The 20,717-nt window shown below is 50.5% G+C and overlaps 1 protein-coding gene across 1 annotated transcript; it reads left to right on the top strand.

Moving 5' to 3' along the window:
• The first annotated feature begins 4,459 nt into the window (after positions 1-4,459).
• On the top strand, positions 4,460-19,436 carry PRPF40B (pre-mRNA processing factor 40 homolog B). The gene is given in 24 exon segments (XM_042780542.1): positions 4,460-4,603; positions 4,934-4,999; positions 5,670-5,697; positions 5,926-5,951; positions 6,082-6,192; positions 6,489-6,609; positions 6,700-6,728; positions 6,973-7,160; positions 7,402-7,531; positions 7,615-7,679; positions 8,171-8,335; positions 8,436-8,544; positions 8,898-9,048; positions 9,728-9,861; positions 10,800-10,914; positions 11,062-11,153; positions 17,112-17,207; positions 17,426-17,563; positions 17,773-17,868; positions 18,110-18,196; positions 18,409-18,586; positions 18,923-18,984; positions 19,102-19,245; positions 19,344-19,436. Coding segments are annotated over 24 exon segments (2,568 nt in total).
• Positions 19,437-20,717: the final 1,281 nt, after the last annotated feature.

Below are 20,717 nucleotides of genomic sequence, written 5' to 3'. Positions count from 1 at the left end.
ATATATCCCATGGCTCTATTGTCTGTAGGGATCTGTCCAAAATAAACCAGTGGCTGGATCTCTGCCAGTGGTCCCCATCCCAAGTTGGAGATGTCGTATACAGTTGATTTTATATTATCTACAAGTATACTTTTCCATACCAGTATTTGATCTCAGTTCCCTTTCTGCAGCCACACAGACCTCCCAAGCTGCTCATCTCATTAGCCTGTGTTCAGATAATTCATACAAATGTACATGGGCACTCATGTTTGTCTGTTTTAGGACATTCCAGTGTGCAAAAATCTAATAAAGTTAGGGGTGATTCTGCATTTGATCACAGCATGTTCAGGGCCCTGACTAGGTACTCAGGGAAGGAGGACACTCAGTCCCTGATTGTAGAGAAATCCCCACCTGAGTAGGGAGAGAAGCAGTCGTACCTGAAACACCCAGAAAATGTTCACAGAGGAGCATGTCATTCTGTGCATGCATTTATCCTGAAGGAACTCAGGTAGGAGTGTGTGTGTGTGTGTGTGTGTGTGTGGAATAGTCATAAAGAAAACCTGAAGGAGGTGAATATTGGATCATCTTGAAGAAAGTAAGACAAAATGGAATAAAAGAAACATGGGAGTAATCTAAATGCCCGTGCAAAGAGGAGGGAAGCCATTGAGTCAGAATGAGTAAAGAAAAGTATAACAAAAAAAACTCAACTGCCATTGAGTGGGATCCAACTCATAGCGACCCCTCCTTGGGTTTCCGAGGCAGATTGCCCCATCTTCCTTCCGAGGAGTGGCTGATGGGTTTGAACCGTCAGCCTTCTGGTTAGCAGTCAGATGCCTTAGACACTATGCCACCAGAGCTCCTAAAGAAAAAGTATAGGGTAGAACTTTGTTGAAAGTCTTGAATGCTAGATGAGAGGTTCTGTAAGGTGGGTAATAGGGAGCCACCATCGGGTTTCAAACAAGAAAATGTTGATACTTGTTGATTTTTCCATATGGGTTTCAAGGAATATACTAGAATAAAAAACAGACTTTCTATGACAGGGACTGTGCTTTAAGGGAAGAGGACTAGAGGGCAAACTGGATCCAGTCTTGCCTCGATCCCCAATCAGCTGTGAGATCTCAGACTGATTTTCCCCCTAAGCTTTCTCATCTAAAAAGTGGGGGCTGCTTTGGTCGGTCCCTCCAGCTCTGACATTCTGTGTTTCCAGCATAGCTACTAGGCCTTACCAATGGCCCTCTCCTATGTTTTGTGGGACCTGGCAAGACTGTTTTGTCACTTAGTTAACAAATATTGATTAGTCCTACTGTGTGCCAGTAGGGAGTGGTGAGGAAAATGTAATGGAGCTATTCTATTAACATGAGTGAAAATAAAGTCTCTGCTTTAAGAGTTTTCAGTCTAATAGGGTGGCACTATTTCATTGATTCTGAGTTTCACATTTTAACATTTCTGAAGTAAGAATGCATCGTAGAATCGATGAGGTATCATAATTTAATTGTTGTTGTTGTTGTTATGTGCCGTTGAGTCAAACCCGACTCATAGCGACCCCTCCTTGGGTTTCCGAGGCAGTATCACTACGGAAGTAGGATTGCCCAACCTTCCTTCTGAGGAGTGGCTGGTGGGTTTGAACCCAGCCGTCTGGTTAGCAGGCAAGTGTCTTAGCCACTATGCTACCAGAGCTCGTTTTTTAATAGTACCACATAAAATAGTACAATTAGTATGTTAAAAAAAGGCTTGATTAACCCAGTGGGTTGGGAAAGGCTTTCCTGAGGAAATGATGATTGCTAGGAGATGTGCATGTTATGTAGATGAGGTGTGTAGAGTTGAAGAGAAGACTGTCCCGGGCAGAGGTAGGTGTCTGAAGCAGAATGACAGAAGGTCAGTGTGACTGGGAGCTCAGTGTGGGTGAGGCCGGTGAGACAGATGGGGAGCGGACCCCACAGAGCCTTACAGGCCCTGGGCAGAATCTTTGGTTTTCACTCTTAGAACAATGGGAAGCCGTTGAAGTTTTAAGCAGGGAGTGAGGTGGTCTGATACGCATTTTGAAGAGCTTTTTATAGCTGCAGGTTTGGAGTGGATGTGGGGAGACCAGTTGGGAAGCTGTTGTAGTAGGTCAGATTGAAAAATGGTGATGTCTTGAACAAGAGAGGTGTTGTTGGAGGAGGTAGAAATGGAGAGAAGTAGATGGATTCAAATCTTTGGGAGGTAAAATGAGCAGGACGCAGTGATAGATTGGTGATGAAGAAGGTGGTAGGGAGAGTGGCTCACAGTTTTCTCTCTTGGACACCTATAGGGATGGTGGTGCCAGACTCTGAGATGGGGAAGCCTGGAGCTTGGTAGGACCCCAAAGATGGGTTACGTAGGATCTGGGAGGTTATACAAATGATAGAATACTGTACACGCACTTTGCTGCACCTTGTTTTCTTCCACTTGATGATGTATCTTAGAAATTGTTCCACTGAGATACTGAGCATCTTCATTCTTTTTTTTTATGACTATGTAATATTCCATTTTATGTGTGTATATAATTTTATAGTTATAGTCCTTTACTGATAGATACTTAGGCTGATTCTAAACTTTTGTTGTTATAAATAATGCTGAAATAAAACCTTGTACACATATCATTTTGCCCATGTGGGGCTATATGTATAGGATGAGTTAAGTGGAATGGTCTTTATAGAAAACATTTGTTCATTCACTACTTCCTTTGGTATTTACTGAATAGCTGTTATGTGCCAGATGCTATACTAGGTGCCAGGAATCCAGTTGCCAATGTATCAGATATGATCCCTGCCCTCATGGAATGGTGGTGGTGGGGTACACATATGAAGAAATTAAAAAGGTGATGAGATAGGGAAAAAATTGGAAGGATTTACTTTAAACAGAGTCAAGAAGTCCTCTTCAAGTAGGTAATATTTGAAATGAGAACTAAAGGACAAGGTGTGGCCAGCTATTAGGTATAGGACAGAAAGACTTAGGCTCTTTAAAGCCTGGATCTACAGGGGATGAGTTGAAGGTTTGAGCAGCAATAGAGAGATGAGGTGATTAGGGGTGGAAAAGATCATAGAAAGTGGGTGAGGTCAGTTAAGGGAGGAGGCTAGTAGTGAAAAGAGAATTAGGGAGACTAGTACTTATAAAGGACTAGTGAATACATGTGTTTAGGGAGCTTTGGGATTGGAGCTCTAACTGGATGGATTCAGGTCGGGGAACAGGAGAAGTGGCCATTCCCTCTCTGGATATGTTAGGTATATGAGAGAACTTTGGTGAATTGGTTTGAGGGAGGCACAGCTTTGCCCATAGGCAGGAGAATGGATAAGAAGCCTTGGGAAGAGCCAGTCTATGCCTGAAGTGAAGCCTCTCCATCTTTTCTATGGCTTTGCAAAGTAGAAATGTGTAAAATGAAGATGACATTGCAGGGGCCCAGCCACCTGGCTCTGGCCTGGCAGAAGAGGGAGCAGACCTACCCAGAGCTCAGAGCTTAGAGTGGGCAGGACATTGGGCTTGGAGACCCTTCCTCTGGCCTTCGTGCTCCATTTCCATCCTCACCCTTCTGCTTCCCATCTGCAAAAGTCCATCTCTGTGCCCATCCTGGGTCCTATGACTTTTCTCTCCCTCAACAGTCGGTTCCCGATTCTGGTCCCCGGCCCCCAGCAGCGCCTGCCCCCTTCCCACCGGGGCCCCCCATGATGCCACCACCCTTCGTAAGTTTTTTATCTTCCCCTGGGCTTGGCTTTTCCAGCCTGCACCCCCAACTCCCCAGCCCCTAGCCACAGCTGCATCACCAGCACGGTGTTCATGGAATGCCCCTTCTGTTGCCTTGGAAGAGGGATGGTTTTGCCTGAGCCTTGGGGTGGGTAGAGCTGCTGTCCAGCTCTCAGTCCATAACATTGACCATTCCCCTTTTGTCTTTTTGTCCTTGGAACACACTGGGGCTCGGGTAGGAGAAGTGGAAAGGAAAAGACCCTTATTAGTGTGAGGGCAGGGTGGGAATGGTTCCTCTTTCACTGCTCCTTATCTGTGCCCTTGAAATGTGCCATAGAAGTCAGGCTGGAATAGTATTGATGGTCACTGAGTTGGAGAAAAGAGAATGGGAGGCTGGGGACTGTGGGATTTGGGTGCCTGGATACTTGCCTTCTGCCCCTCCATCTGAGAGGACTTCTTTGGGGAGAGTTGCTGAAGAGGTAGAGCCTTCTAGCTGCAGTCTGGTGGCTGCTACAGTTCCCTTTTTCCTCTCTCTCCCCTCCCCACTTCTCAAAGAAGCCACGTGCTTGCTTATTAAATCCAAAGGACCCTCCCCCTGTTTTCAGTCTTTCTCAGTGGTGAGGGGGGAGGCAGTTTCCTGTTTTGTTGCTTCTCAACCTACAGCCACTTGAATTGCCTCAGAGCCAGGGTAGAGAGAAGGGGGCGCAGCAGGTGGATATTTCCTGGCAGATCGAAGGCAGTGTCTTCTCTGCTTAGTGACGCTTCCCTTCCTCATTTCTAGATGCCCCCTCCAGGGATCCCCCCACCCTTTCCTCCGATGGGGCTACCCCCCATGAGTCAGAGGCCACCAGCCATTCCCCCCATGCCACCTGGCATCATGCCCCCAATGCTTCCACCAATGGGGGCACCACCACCACTTACACAGGTAATCCACCCCTCTCTACCAGGGGCCTCAGAAAAAAACCTGTCAGTTTAACTGGGGGTGGTGATGAGAGTGGGATCTGGGCTTTGGAAACTGGGGATGGGAGGGACCTTTGGGCTAGGCTCATGTGCGTTTGTCCCCTGAATGACTGGAGCAAACTCTCAGGCTAGGCTGAGAGCCCAGGGATGGCCTGACAAAGTGCCCAAGTGAGGGTCATGGCCCCAAAGGGATTTCTGAGGGACCCCTATGGGGTACCCTGACTCACAGGGACCTTGCCCAGCCTGTGTCTGCCCTGACTTTGGTAGCTGGTTTTTGTCTTCTTTGTATCCATAGATACCAGGAATGGTACCTCCCATGATGCCAGGAATGCTGATGCCAGCGGTGCCCGTCACCGCAGCGGTAAGCATGAGGCCGGCAGGAAGCAGGCTGTGCTCTCTAGCCCTGTGGGTCTGACTTGAAGTACAGGGGAAATGGCTGCCATTCTTTCCCTCTTTTCATCTTACCCTGGTTCCCAGCACCTGGTTCCCCTACATTGAGATCCTCCTCTCCAGCTGTGTCCTTGGTTCTTTTTGTTTCCCACTCATCCCCAAAGTCATGTACATTCTCTCTTGCTTCTTCCCTTGCTGTGCCTGGCCATGCCGAACACTCCTCACCTTCACAGAGGGGTGCTCTGTGGACATATGAATAAATTATCTTCTTTTACATCTTCTTTGTCTCTGGAGGAAATAGCATTACCCAGAGACCTCTATGTACCTTCTTGTGCTATTGTTCAGTGTAGAGTCTGGTAGGATGTAGATTGCGGCATCTACTGTGGAAGAGATGGGCCTTGAGAGGTGACTCAGAAAAGTACTTTCATTTGAGGAAAGTGAGGAAAGGAGCTGCTGTGTGATTTCTACCTGAGATCCTAGAGTCGTGACCCTGGAGGGTGGGGGAAGTCTGTTAGGGAGCAGAGATCCCTGGGAGCCAGGGCACATGGATCCTGGACTGGCCTACTTCTCCTTCCCCATGGCCTGGGTCCTGAGGGCCACTGGGCTTGGCCCAACCCTTCCCCCTCCTCTTTCTTCGGCAGACGGCTCCGGGTGCAGACACCGCCAGCTGTGAGTCTTCTGGGGGCCTGCTCCCCCCAGGCTCGGAGGTTGGGGGGCACAGGGGAGAGGGGCCATGGACTGGAGCCCACCCTGGATCATGCCTGTTGGGATGCCAGGGAGCCTGGGATGTTGATGGGACCAGGGGGTATTTATTGGGATGGAAAAGGGAGGACTAGGTGGGGATAAGACAGGGATTGGAGCAAGGACTTAGTACGTTTCGTTTGGCTTCTTTTCTAGCTGCTGTGTCTGGGACAGGCCCTCTGGTGAGTTCGTCTAGCTGAGGGGTTTCTGGGTAGAAAAGCTGAATGGGGGTAGGGGTGTAGAGGCTGACAAGTATGTTTTTGGGGTGGGGAGGAGAGGCTTTGGGACCTTACCTCTGTTCTGTGCCCCCAGAGGGCCCTGTGGAGTGAGCATGTGGCCCCTGATGGGCGCGTCTACTATTACAATGCTGATGACAAGCAGTCCGTGTGGGAGAAACCCAGCGTGCTCAAGTCCAAGGCAGAGGTCCTGAGCAGGGCTTTCTGGCCCTTCCTTTTGGCTTTTGATGGCAGTGGTGGGTGGGTGATGGACTCTTCCAAGCCGTTGGCCTCCCCTGATCTCTCTCATCTTAAGACTTCTGACTACTCCCCAGCCTCTCTGTATATGTTGTCCTACCATCTAGAAGCCCATGTTCCCCCACGTTGAGCTAGGCCAGATAGCTAAAGACTCCTGTGACCCTTGTCCACTGGGTCCTCTTAGTTCCCTGACTGTGGCTGCAGGGCATACCCAGCCTGCTGATATCCCTGACCCTCCTCTTACAGCTGCTGCTGTCCCAGTGTCCTTGGAAAGAGTACAAGTCAGACACAGGCAAACCTTACTACTATAACAACCAGAGTAAGGAGTCCCGCTGGACCCGGCCCAAGGACTTGGATGAGCTAGAGGGTAAGAGGTCCTGGGGGCTGGAGGGCATGGGCCTGGTCAGGAGTTTTGGTGGCTACCTGTGACTGACCGTGCTGTCTTTTCCCATTGCAGCTCTAGTCAAACAAGAGTCTATAGGGTGAGTGAGTCAGCTACCTTACCCACCTGTTCATCCATGCTTGGGGTCACATGAGGGGAGGGGTAAGAGTGGATTGTCTCTCCCATTATCCCTGCTCCATGAGAGGAAGAACCAGCTCTGCGTTTCCTGTGGAGTGGTCTGCCCTGGCCCCAGTCCTTCCTAGGATGGAGACAACAGCCATCCCCTGACCTCCTCTTTCTTTGCTCTACTCCTGGGTACTGCCCTTCTGGCTCACCTGTAGGAAACAGCAGCAGCAGCAGCAACCACAAACATTGCAGCCACAGCCTCCTCAGCCACAGCCTGACCCCCCACCTGTTCCTCCTGGCCCCACCCCAGTGACCATGGGCCTCCTGGAGCCTGAGCCAGGTGGGAGTGAAGATTGTGATGTATCTGAGGCTTCTCAGCCCCTGGATCAGCTGGAGGAGAGCCCCAGAAGGTGAGGGCCGCCCCTCTGTGGCACCCCAAATCCTGGCCCCAGGTTTTCAGCCCCTGATCCTGATTCAGCCCTTGACCTCTGCCAGGGCTTCTCAGGAGGGATGTGATAGTCTGTGTGTGATCTCTGGAGGGTGGAAAGAGGCTCCTCTAGGAAGCAAGGGGGATGATAATACTGAGAACGCAGGGCACTGGAAGCTTTAGGAGCTGGGGGGCCCTGTGGCTGAGTCCCCTCTGCCCCCTAGTTCTGCTGGACAGCATCAGCCACCACAGCAGGAGGAGGAGGAATCGAAGCCAGAGCTAGAGAGGTCTGGCCTCAGTTGGAGCAACCGGGAGAAGGCAAAGCAGGCATTCAAGGAGCTGCTGAGGGACAAGGTGCTGGGGGTGGGTGGGCCTCCCAGGGGAGACCTGAGGACTGGACATGAGCAGGCCCCATGACCTCCACCGGTCCATTCCAGGCTGTCCCCTCCAACGCCTCGTGGGAGCAGGCCATGAAGATGGTGGTCACCGACCCCCGTTACAGGTAGGCCTGGGCAGAGGGAACCAGGCCCTCCAGACTCTGTTCATGAGAGTTGCTTGGCCAGGGACTCCCTGAGCTCAATATTCGAGCCCCAAGGAGGCCAAAACCAGGAAAGTGAGGTTGGGGTGGGATGCCAGAGGAAGAGAAGGGAGGGGAAGGTTCTGACATGCGACTTCAATAAATACTTGTTGAATTGAATTGAATTGAATTGAATTGAATTAATTGGGGAAAGGGGGATGGATAGGGCAGAGGCCTGACTACGACTTGAGAAACCCCCCCCTCACTACCTCTCACCCCACCCACATCCCAGGGATCTGTCCTGCCTCCCTGCGCCCTTGGAGCTCTTGCAGCCATGCCATACCCATGCATGGACCCTCACTCAGCTCTGTGAAGACCCATCCCCATGTGCCCTGTGACTCCACATTATGGGCTGTGCAAGGTGGTTTAGGCTGATTCCTTCTATCCCCACCCCACCCCTACCTTCTCCACCCCAGTGCCTTGCCCAAACTGAGTGAGAAAAAGCAGGCATTCAATGCCTACAAGGCTCAGCGGGAGAAGGAAGAGAAGGAGGAGGCCCGGCTAAGGGCCAAGGAGGCCAAGCAGACCCTACAGCATTTCCTGGAGCAGCATGAGCGCATGACCTCCACTACCCGATACCGGTCAGGGGGCCGAAATGGGGTGGGGCACAGGAGTCTTGAGAACAAAGGCCCCAAGTCTTCTGCTCTGTGCCTGACTACTTACAGTCCATGTGTTTCACAGGCGGGCAGAACAGACCTTTGGGGAGCTGGAGGTCTGGGCTGTGGTCCCTGAGAGGGATCGAAAAGAGGTTTATGATGATGTCCTCTTCTTCCTGGCCAAGAAGGAGAAGGTAACAGTCACTGGGCCAGATTATTCTGCCCCAGTCTCATGCCTTTGCTGTCTTAGGGCCCCTGGTCAGTCTTTTCTCCCCCAGTGTCCCAGCTGTTGACTCAGAAGCTGGTGTAGCATTTGCACATCCCCCGTTTCTGGGCCTGCAACCCTGGGCGGGGGAGGGCAGGAACCAGCCTCAGAGGGGCTGGTGTATCGCCTGTGCTCCATCGCCTTTCTGAGGACATGAAAGCCTTGAAACTGGCTCTTCTCCTGAGATTTCTTAGCTGCCCTCTTTTCCTGAGCTCCTCCCCTCCCAGGCCCACTGAATAGCTCTGGCCTGGCCTGCCTCACCCTGAACCTGTGGCTCCCTAGGAACAGGCCAAGCAGCTGCGGCGTCGCAACATCCAGGCCCTGAAGAGCATCCTGGATGGGATGAGTAGCGTCAACTTCCAAACCACATGGTCTCAGGCCCAGCAGTACCTCATGGATAACCCCAGCTTTGCCCAGGACCATCAGCTGCAGAGTAAGCCTGGGTCTCAACTCCCACTGCCCCTTCCCCTTTCCTCACACACGTTCCCCTGCACCTCCTATCCTCCTGGATATCCCAGGAGTCCTCCAGCACTTACTTACTCTATACCTCTCTGGACTCTGGGTATCCCCCTTCCTCTGGGGTCTACTTGTTGGCCTGAATGTTGTGTCCTTGGAGGAACAGCTTGGGGGGCGGGTGCTGGGAATCACAGGACCTTAGGTGGTGATGATCGTGATGATTTTTGTAGCTCATGTGAGTGTGACCTTAAATGTCATCGTACTGTGGGCCTTAACTGGCAACATATGCTATGAGAAGCTGTTGGCCTGTAACCACTGGCAATAACAGAAATTTACCTTCTAAAGTTGCATCAAAATTTAATTCCTTAAGATATGAAACCTTAGGCCTTCAGATAACTGGCTTCATGTGAAGACTTCCAGTAACTGAATTTGCAAAAGTTGAATTCTTGTTCATTTTTTCTTATACAATTAATGATTCCCTTTCAAGACCACTCTGTTTCAGTGGCCTCTCCCTTCAGAGCTCACTCCTCCCCATTTTCCACCACTCTGGATGTCCCTGGCATCTGCATGGGCAGCATACTTGGAGCACGGCGGGTACTGGGGTCTGAGAGGGTGTACCGCTGGGTCAGTCCCCCTGAACCTCCTTCCTGTAATAGACATGGACAAGGAAGATGCACTGATCTGCTTTGAGGAGCACATCCGAGCTTTAGAGAGGGAGGAGGAGGAAGAGCGGGAGCGGGCCCGGCTTCGGGAGCGGCGCCAGCAGCGCAAGAACCGGGAGGCCTTCCAGGTATCTTTGCTGCTCTTCTAGATGGGAACTCATTTCTGCCCAGAGCATGGCCAGGCCACTTGTTCTGTCTGTCCCTCTTCACGCTTTGGGAGGCCTTTCTGCCTTGATCTCTAGCCCTTCTACTTCAGCTGTGCTCTTCTAGGGAGAGTAGATTTCTGCACCACCAAGGAGCCACCAGCAGAGGGTACCCTAGAGACACAGCTTGACAGCTAAACTGAAAAAACCCCAAACCCACTGCCATCCATTAGATTACGACTCATAGTGACCCTATAGGACATAGTAGACCTGCCCCATAGGGTTTCCAAGGCTATAAATCTTTATGGAAGCAGGCTGCCTCATCTTTTTCCCATGGAGTGCCTGATGGGTTGGAACTGCCAACCTTTCAGTTAGTAGTCAAATGTTTAACCACTAATGCCATCAGAGTTCCTTGCTTGGCAGCTAACGCAATGCCGTCGAGTCGGATCCAACTCATAGCGACCCTTCGTCGGGTTTCCGAGGCAGGGAAGTAGATTGCCCAACCTTCCTTCTGAGGAGTGGCTGGTGGGTTTGCACCACCAGCCTTCTGGTTAGCAGTCAAATACCTTAGGCACTATGCTACCAGAGCTCCTTGCTTGGCAGCTAGGCCATATTTGTTTCCTTTTGATGTGGGGACCCAATTAGGTGCAGCTGATCTCCTTTCTTGAGGTGGCAGGTTTCTGTTTCTTTGCTTCTCAAGCTGGTTCTTTCTCATTGTTTGTCTCTTTCTCTGTGTTTATATTTTCTCCTTTTGTATTGCTCCTTGCCTCCCCATCCATATCTCATCATCTCTACCTCCCTTGCCTGCATTTCCTCATCTGGATTGCCCTCCTTCTCCCTCTGTTGTCCCCATTCCCTCCCATGTCTTTGACTCCGCTCTCTTCCTATCTCATTCTTCCCGTTACTGGTCTTTCCCTGCCCAGACCTTCCTGGACGAGCTGCATGAGACAGGGCAGCTACACTCTATGTCCACCTGGATGGAGCTGTACCCAGCGGTCAGCACTGATGTCCGCTTTGCCAACATGCTGGGCCAGCCGGGTAAGGCAGCCAGGCTCCCCCTTCTCTGGCCTGGCTTCCTGCCCTGCTGGCCTCTCTGCACCCCTACTCCCTGATCCTGTCCTCGACCCCACCCTGGGCCTTGGGAAGCTGCCGCCCGCCAGGCCCCCCTCCCTCCCTCCTCCGCAGGCTCCACCCCTCTGGACTTGTTCAAATTCTATGTGGAGGAGTTGAAGGCACGCTTCCATGATGAGAAGAAGATCATTAAAGACATTCTTAAGGTGAGGGAGGCTTGGGGTATTGATGGATGCAAGCTAGGTGCGGGGCCTGCTCCTGGGCAGGACTCCCTGTCGTCTAGTTTTGTAGGAGCTGTTGCAGCTCACTTCAGCACATATTCACTGTGCTCCTTTATTATGCACTAACCCAAAACCTGTTTGCCATCGAGTTGATCCCAACTTACAACGACCCTATAGGACAGAGCAGAACTGCCCCATAGGATTTCCCTTGGAAGGAAGACTGGGCAATCTACTTCTGTAGTGATACTGCCTCGGAAACCCAAGGAAGGGTCGCTATGAGTCGGATTTGGCTTGACGGCAGTGAGTTTGGTTTTTGATGAATCTTTAAGGAAGCAGATCGACACATCTTTTCTCCCGCAGAGTGGCGGGTGGTTTTGAACCCCTGACCTTTTTGTTAGCAGCCAAGCACTTTTAACTATTGTGCCACCAAGACTCCTTTTCACTATGCACTGGGGATATAGAAATGAATTAGACAGCTTCTGCACATAAGGAGCTCATGGTCTAATAGGAAGATAGACAGGAAAATGGTCATGCAGAGAGACAAGTGTTACTACAGAGACGGGGTCAGGAGATTTGACATTTGAACTGGACCTTTAAGAATGAGCAAGGAACTCTGGTGGTACAGTGGTTAAGGCATCTGGCCATTAACAAAAAGGTGGGCAGTTTGAGGCTGCCAGCTGCTCTACAGGAGAAAGATGAGGCAGTTTGCTTCCATAAAGATTTACAGCCTTGGTGAAGTATAGCAAGATCACTTTTCTGAACTGTAGTGAGCTCGGCCCGCCTCTTTGCACTGTGTGGAGGATCACATGACATCATGGGAACGTTCTCCAAAGTCTGTGGACTGTGTACTTTCCACTGATACAAAGCACTGCTTCCCACACCTGGCTGCACAGCAGAATAAACTGGAAAGTTGGTTTTTATTGTATTTCCTTTTACATAAACCTAAAAGGTTTTCTTAAGCATTATGTGTAGTATAAATTTCTTATTCCTTTACTATTAATTAAAATATGAGCTACAATTAGGAAAAAAATATTTACGGCCTTGGAAACCCTATGGAGAAGTTCTGTTCTGGCCTACAGAGTTGCTATGAGTTGGATCAGCTCGATGGCAGTGGGTTTGGGTTTTTTGGGGCTTAAGAATGAGCGGGTGGATCCCAAATCACAATTAAAAAAATTGAGCGGGTGGGGGAAGGTGGATTATTCTGGGCATCGGGAGCAAAGGCAAGGGGTTAGAGAGTGTGTGGTGAGTTTGAGGAGTGAGAAGCACAGCTAGTGTAAGCTGTTAGCATACAGGTGTATGGCCAGCTGGTTTCTGACCTATACAGTGTTTTAGAAAAATTTGAAATTAATTCCTAATGTCTTAAAATCAAGAGATTCTGCATAAAAATCTGGATTTTTTCAGTTTCTCTTGGACATTTGGATTATCTAGCTTCACTGGGCTGATTTTGCAAGGCAGTTAATAGACTCAAACTGAGGTGCCACTGCCCTTTTAGAAGGGGTACGTCTCCTTATCCTTGCCACTCTTTGTTGCCTCACTGACACTAAGGCACATGTCAACTGCCATTTACTATTTTCAGTGTTGCTTTTCTAGACTGGGGAAATACTCTCAATATCCATGTTTATCAAAGGGAGAAAAATAAGTGATAGACTAAGAGAGAGGCTTGTGTTTCCAAAGGAAAAACAAGGAAGTCTTTGTGGAAGCAAAGAGCATCCTAATGTATTTGATGAAACACTATAGCATAGTTGTTAGGAACAGCTAGACTGCCCAGGGTAAAGTCCAAATTACCCACATTACTAGTTGTGTGACCTTGACAGGTTACCTAACCATACTGAGCCTCAGTTTCTTTGTCTTAAAAATAGGGTTCTTCCACCAAAGTATACCTGATTTCAGAGGAACCAGATACCAGGGTTGCAAGGGGTCTAGGAATATACCTAGAAATGTCCCATTGCACATGTAACATTTCTTTGAAGCCCTGTGTTTTACCTTACAAATTCATGCAGGTTTTGCATTTTAATATTGTTATATTTCTGTTTAATACAAATATCTTAAACTTACTTACTGTTAGGTAAGATATATCATATTGTCCTGTGGTTTCTTCAGTTTTTCTGGAACAGCATGCCCCAGTTTGGAATCAGAGCCCTGGATATAAAAACTTGACTGCTAAACTAAGAAAATAAGGGCTTTGGTTTTGTAAATAGTGAGGAGCCAAGGAATGATGTGATCAGATGGGTGTCTTAGAAAAGCCACAGGTGAAAGTATAGAATAGTGCCTCTCAGATGGGGGTGTTTGTATCCTTAGCAGTTATTCTTTGTGGCGGTGATGGTGGTGGTGGGAGGAGGACAGTTTTTGAAGCCACAAGATGCTAAAAGTGATAGTGGCAAGTAAGTCAGAAACCTGACCTTGAGTTACCCTCTTCTGACACCCCTGAGTCTCTCCCCTGCTGTTGAAGCTAGTTGGTAGGAAAGTCTAAGAAGCACTGGATGCCAGAGGCTGGGTTAGAGGCATTGGAGAGAGTGAGCAGCGAAGTCAGTCAGGAGACTCGTGGAGGAATCTAGGTGGGAGATACGCTAGGCCTTAATTTGGGCAAGGACATTGGAGATGGGAGATGGGGAGAGAGCTTTAGGGCTCAGAGTGTGTTTCTGAGACCCTAGGTTTCCTCAGAGGTGCCTTATGACAAGCAAGGGGGAGGTGAGTGTGTGAGGGCTCTATACCCCTTCCCTCTTTCCAAGTAGAGCAGCTCTACTTACATCGGTCTTATGCATTAAGGTTTTACATGAGATTTTTATTGACACAGTGTTCATGCTGTGTAAAAAAACATGAAAGTTTTAGAGTTACTCAAAGGTAGAGTTGACAGATTGTTTTGCAAAATTGAAGGAAAGTAAGGATTCAGAGCTGGTATGGGTAGATGAAGGCATCATTGGTAAGGATCAAAACCAGGTCTGGAGACAGTAAGATTCCATTTGGGGAGTTATTTTCAAATGCAACCCGAGGCAGGGAAGAATAAAGAAAATACTATGTTTTAAATGGGATGATCATATAAAATGGAAATATGTAATCCCAAAATGGTCAGATTTTATGGGGCAGCTAACTGTTAGCCACTGAGTGGTTGGTTCTATTCAAGGCCATAATCCTTGCTGGGTCCTACCTCTCCATCCACCCAAGGAAGAAACTTCTTAAGAGAGTTGCCCTCGCTGCTCACATTCTTGGGCTCCTGCGTATGGAGGGCAGATGAGCCCAGGAGTCCCTGTAGCCACCCACCAGCCAAGTGGACTGTGATGGCACCTCTCATCCCAGAAGATAATGGAAAGCCTTGGACTTGGAGCAGTTACAAGACTGAAGACTTAGGCCTGAGCGATCCATGGAGTGGGACAGGGGCTCACGAAACATGAATTCTGTCAGCATCTGCTGAATTTGAAGTGTCAGTGAAGTATCAGTCTAGTAGGGGTCTGAAAATCAGGAGAGAGGTGTGGAATACAACTTCTGGGGAGCTAAGTAATTGTGTAGTGAAATAAGACTTAAGTGCTGTTCTCAAGGGATCCTGCACATGCAAGGGGAAAAAAGAAGAAACAACCTACTGCCATCGAGTTGATTCTGACTCATGGAAATGCCCATTGGTCTTCTGAGGTAGTAAATCTTTATAGAAGTAGATTGTCCCATCGTCCTTCCATGGAATGCCTGGTGGGTTGGAACTGCCAACCATCTTGTTAGCAGTCAAATGCCTTAGGCACTGTGCCACACAGCTTCTTGCACATGCAAGAGAGGGTGGTAAACAGAGATCAAAGCAGGAGGGACCCTTCCCCCTGCCCAGGGAATAAATAGCAGAGGCTTTGAGGCCAAGATTAGTGAGGACTGAGAAGGGACCCTTGGACCCTATTAGGACATAGTCACTTTAGGGAAGCAGTGCCCATGAAGGAGGCAGAGTCGTGGTAGAACAAGCTTGAGTCAAATAACTCCTGGCTGTATATTGGCTCTGAGACCTCAGGCTACTATCTCTGAGCCTCTGTTTCCTCATATGTATAAGGAGAATTATCATTGTGCAAGGTTGTAGAATTAAATAACATTTGTAAACATTTGCTTATAATTGTTGTTGTTAGGTGCCATTGAGTGGGCCAGACTCATAGCAACCCCTCCTTGGGTTGCTGAGGCAGTATCACTATGGAAGTAGATTGCTCTATCTTCCTCCTGAGGAGTGGCTGGTGGGTTTGAACCGTCAGCCTTCTGGTTAGCAGTCAAGTACCTTAGGCACTATGCTACCAGAGCTCCAATAACATTTGCTTATAGTAAGCCCTCCACAAATTAAATGATTCCTTTTCCTTTGTGCTTTTTAAGAGATTTTGAAATAGGGGAAGAAGGAAAGAGGCAGAGGTTGTTAGCTTGAGGAATACAAAAACAGGATGGAAAGAAGGATGTTCCAGGTCCAGTGAGGTTTGGAGCTCTGGTGGTATAGTGGGTAAGGCATTTGGCTACTAACCAGAAGTTAGGCATTTCAAACCCACCAGCTGCTCCATGGGAGGAAGATGAGGCAATCTATTTCTGTAAAGATTTATAGTCATGGGAACCCAGTGGGGGTCGCTATGAGTTGGAATCAACTCAATGGCAATGGGTTTGGTTTTTTGAGTGAGTGCTTGATGGGTGGAGCCAATGAAGGGGATAAGGTTGAAGCTTTCAGTTCCGTGAGAGGGAGTACTGTGAGGAAAAGGGCTGAAGACTGTGGGTTGAGGAAGTGCTCTCCGAAAGAAAAAAAGCACACCCTTGATATCAGCAGGAAGGCCAGAGGGAGGTACAGCTCTGTGGAAGGTGGAAGGGATTGGGGCCCATGCCCCAGTCAAGTGGGGATGAACAGATTCAAGAACCACACTTCAGGGTCTAGTACCACTTACCACCATGTCATCTTGGGCCAAGTTAGATAACTTTTCTGAACTTACGTTCACTGGGGAATGCTTGAAGAATGTGAGATATTGGAGAGTTGCACACCAGATGAACCTTGATTTCGTCCGTGGAATGAGAAGTGGTAGGGGGATAGTACTTAGAAGCATGAGCTTTGGTGTTAGGAAGACTTGGGGTGGATTTCTTGCTCAGTCATTTATTAACTCTGAGACAGACAGTTGCTCTTAATTCTGTAAACCTTCGTTTCTCCTTCTGCATAACATTAGGGTAACAAACACAAACACAACACACTGCCATTGAGTCAGATCTGACTCAAAGCGACCTCTCCTTGGGTTTCCGAGGCGGTATCACTATAGAAGTAGATTGCCCAACTTCCTTCCGAGGAGTGGCTGGTGGGTTTAAACCGCCAGCCTTCTGGTTAGCAGTCAAATGCCTTAGGCACTACGCCACCAGAGCTCCTAACATTAGGGTAATAGGGCCTATTCTTAAGTTCAGATACATGTGAGGATCAAATAAGATAATATATGCGAAGCACTCAGCCTGGTACCTGGTACATAGTAAACACTCAATAAATAAAGACAAAGGGTGCTTGGGACAGTGAAGATTGAGGACCACATGGGGAGCTGGAGCAGATGCTGACTGAGAATGCACGGATGCATTCGTGAGCAGCGGGATGGCCCAACTGGGGCCTGACCTTTAAGCCAAAGGAACAAAGAGCTAGTTGTGAGACTCGAGCATCAATCAGCAGATAAGGAAAGAGAAGCAAAGGGGTGAAGTCATGGGGAATCCTAGGTCCCCCACTCCTACAGAGTCAATCCCTTGAGCTCTCTGTGGTTCAGGTGCCCAAATTAAGGGGAGACATGGGGGCTGTCACTAGATGAGGACAACCTAGACAGCTCAGTTTCAGAGGCATGGCCCTGTCCTGTGGATCTCTTCTGAAGGTACCCTGCAGGCTGACCCCTCTGCCTGCCCTGGAGGCCAGCTTTGGGCCTCAGGCAGTGCTGTCCTTGGCTTCATCCACTGCTGTACCCACAGGACCGGGGCTTCTGCGTGGAGGTGAACACAGCCTTTGAGGACTTCGCCCACGTCATAAGCTTTGACAAGAGGGCTGCTGCGCTGGACGCAGGCAACATCAAGCTGACCTTTAATAGTGTGAGGGGCCAGACTGGGCTGGATGGGCCAGAGTCAAAGCTGGGACTCAGTTTTTCTAACTCACCCCACTGCCTTGTTCCACTCCTCACTCACTGTCCCAGTTAAAGGGGATACTGGTAGAAGCCCAGGCTTCTACTTTCCACCTCCGAAGGTGTGCTTGGGTGGGACCTGGGCACCCACCCTCTGGTGACTATGTTCTGTGTCCTTTCTGCCCTCAGCTGCTAGAGAAAGCAGAAGCCAGGGAGAGGGAGCGGGAGAAGGAGGAGGCACGAAGGATGCGGCGCAGGGAAGCTGCCTTTCGAAGCATGCTGAGGCAGGCCGTGCCTGCCCTGGAGCTAGGCACTGCCTGGGAAGAGGTCAGGACTGCAGCCTGGCATCAAAAACCATCCCCTCGACCCTGAGGGCAGCGGTACTTCTCGACCACTGAGGGCCCATCCCAGTCATAAGCACAGCTGTGGGCCAGCTCCGGTCCCCTCCTTTCTCTGCCCCAGCCCTGCCCTGTGCTCGTGGCTGTGTCCAGGCTTGGCCAGGCCTGGTCTCATCAGCAGTGCTCTCCCCGTTCAAGGTCCGTGAGCGCTTTGTGTGTGACCCAGCCTTTGAGCAGATCACCCTGGAGTCGGAGCGGATCCGGCTCTTCCGGGAATTCCTGCAGGTGCTGGAGGTAAGGCAGGGCTCTTGTCCTCTGGATCTGTCCCAGGCCCCTGAACTGTCTAGGCTAGCCCCATAGAGACCTCAATGACTCTCATGCCTAGGGTTCTTCTTCCACTGGTCTAGAATGAGGAAAGGGAGTTCTTAGAGGGCCCTGGAGTTATTAGAGGGCATAGGCGCTTGCCTGAGGGAGGGAGACAGGCCCAATTTTAGGTTCTAACCCAGGTACCTTCCTCACCACTTGTCTCCACCAGAATGAATGCCAGCACCTCCACACCAAAGGTCGGAAACACGGCAAAAAGGGCAAGAAACACCATCGCAAGCGCTCCCGCTCCCCCTCAGTGAGTTGTGGATAGAAGGGATGTGGGGTGAGGCTGGATTGTTTGGGGAAATAAGCGGCACTATTCTTACCCTTTCCCCTGGATCACCTCCCTTGCAGGGAGATTCCAGGATCCCTTTGGCCCTGGATTCTCCTCTCTGCCCCTCGTTCCCAGACTTGAGACCCTCTGCGCTGACTAGGTGCTGAGGTGCTCAGCATCTGCCCATCTCCCAGGGCTCCGAGTCAGAAGAGGAGGAGCTGCTGCCCCCCCCATCTCTCCGGCCCCCCAAGCGGAGACGGCGGAACCCCTCTGAGTCAGGCTCTGAGCCCTCTTCCTCACTTGATTCGGTTGAGAGCGGGGCTGCTGCTGTTGGGGGACAGGGCTCCCCATCCTCCCGCCTCCTTGGATCAGGTAAGCAGGGTGGAGGATGGGTGGCAGTGGGACCATCTAACCCCTGGCCTGGAGAAGTGTTGGGAGCAGAGAGGGAGGGGCCTGGCAGGCCCAGGTGGAGAGGAAGCCCTCTTGATCCTCAGCCTCCTGGAGGGCAGAGCAGATGGGGAGGGCTGAACTTAATGGGATGACTTGCTGTCTTTGGCCTGGCAAGACAATGGGAGAAGGGAAACTGGATTTAAGACTCCTGCCTAGACCATGAGGTCTCCCAGATCTGGGAAGAATAAGAGGGCTTCTCTGCTATGAGGCAGAAAAGGATGAGCCCTGCCTTCTTATTGGGGATTTTTCCATCTCCAGATCATGGCCTTCGGAAAGTCAAGAAACCAAAAAAGAAAAATAAGAAGAGAAGACACAAGTCGGTGAGTAGAGAAAGAGCTTCTCCCATGATCCTATTGTGTGAAACCTACTCCGCTGCCTCCTTCCACTCCACAGCCCCCCTCAGAGGGGCTGAGCAGCTGGGCTTTGGGCTCTTACAGAATAGTCCTGAGAGCGAGACAGATCCTGAGGAGAAGGCTGGCAAGGAGAGCGATGAGAAGGAACAGGAACAGGATAAGGACAGGGAGCTCCGGCGGGCAGAGCTCCCTAACCGCTCCCCAGGCTTTGGAATCAAGAAGGAGAAGGTGAGAGGCAGCTGCCTGGGCCCCACCCCAGTGAGCACTGTCTGGCCACCGTGGCTCTCGGCGGAGGTCTGTAGTCAGCCATGCCTTTGCTCCAACAGACGGGCTGGGACACATCGGAAAGTGAGCTGAGTGAGGGTGAGCTAGAGAGGCGGCGGCGGACGCTCCTGCAGCAGCTGGATGACCACCAGTGACCTGCGGGCTGTTCTCTGCTCCTAGGTCATCCATACCACCTGCCTCAGACTCCTCCTCAGCCGGGTCTGTGTCCACTTTTCTTAAAGTAACCCCACCCCAACCCACCATTGTTGGCACCTCTCAAGGTTGCTCTTGGTGTTCAAGGACCCCTCCTTCCCGGACAACTAGTGCAGTCCTTGCCCTTAGCCCCAGACCAGAGCTTGGTGGTATATGCCCTGTGGGATGGGTGATGCCAGTGGATAAAATGTGAGAAAGGGTCTCCATGGAAGAGTGACAGGCTGGTGGACACAGCCTAGGTGGCAGAGGGCAGGGTCCTTATCCTCCAGCATCAGTGCCTGCTCCTGCCCGCCCCAGCCCAGGGCTCCACCACTCCTTCCTCCAGCCCCAGAACCCAATGTGCGTGTGGTTTTGGTTGTTTTTTTTTTTTTTTAAATAATATTTATAACATGGCCAGTGGCTCTGTCTTCTCCGTATGCTGCTGGGGCTGGCTCGTGGCTGGACAGGTGTGTACATGCCCAGCAGGGGGCGCCGATGTTTCACAGGCAGACCAGCATCGATTTGTGCAGATGGTGCCCACCCAGCCTGGCTCCACTTCCCCCAGCTTCTGAGCTCACATCCCCTGAAGCAGATGTGGCTCCTCCCAGCTTCCTTTCTCCCTGCCATGGCTCAGGTCAGTCCAAATGGCCACCCTAGCCCCGCCAAACTCAGAAAGAGAAGACAAAGTCAGGCCTGGTACTGGGGTTTATATACAAGAGAAAAGGAGAGGTACATGTACAAAAAAGAATGGGCCCCTGCATTCCTTTCAGGGGCTGAGAAGGAACTGGCAGGGAACTGGACAACTGGTCAGATAAGACCACCATGCCCCCTACCCCTCAAAAAAACCTAGCCAGGGAAAGGAGGTGGAAACATTGTCAGCACACCCTTTCTCAGGCTGGTGCAGAAAAGACCCCATCTTTTCCGCCAAGGGATGAAGGCAGCAAGCTTGGCATCTGTTCTTGTACCCTTATCACTAGGGCACAGTTGGGTGGGACCCAGGCTTCAGAGGGCCTTGCTCCTGGTAAGAGATGATCTAGACTGGCAGGGGCTCGGGTACTAAGCCTGGGTTATTTCTGGACCAGAGTTGACCCCTGGGGTTAAGAAGAGGAAGGAGAGAGAGAGAGGTGCTTTCTCCTCTCATCCCTTTGGGCTCTAGTGAGGGGAGTGGGTACCCCTGTAGAGACTAAAGCTGGCAATGGTTGTTTCTAGCCTTGTGCTGACCCTTGGTGACCCTTCAGGAAACG

This window comes from Orycteropus afer, unplaced genomic scaffold (genome assembly GCF_000298275.1).
Source record: "Orycteropus afer afer isolate SDZICR_OR568_19922 unplaced genomic scaffold, OryAfe1.0 scaffold00045, whole genome shotgun sequence".
Taxonomy (NCBI): Eukaryota; Metazoa; Chordata; class Mammalia; order Tubulidentata; family Orycteropodidae; genus Orycteropus; species Orycteropus afer.
The sequence above is the reverse complement of the archived record's forward strand: the minus strand, read 5'-3'. Positions and strand labels throughout refer to the sequence as shown.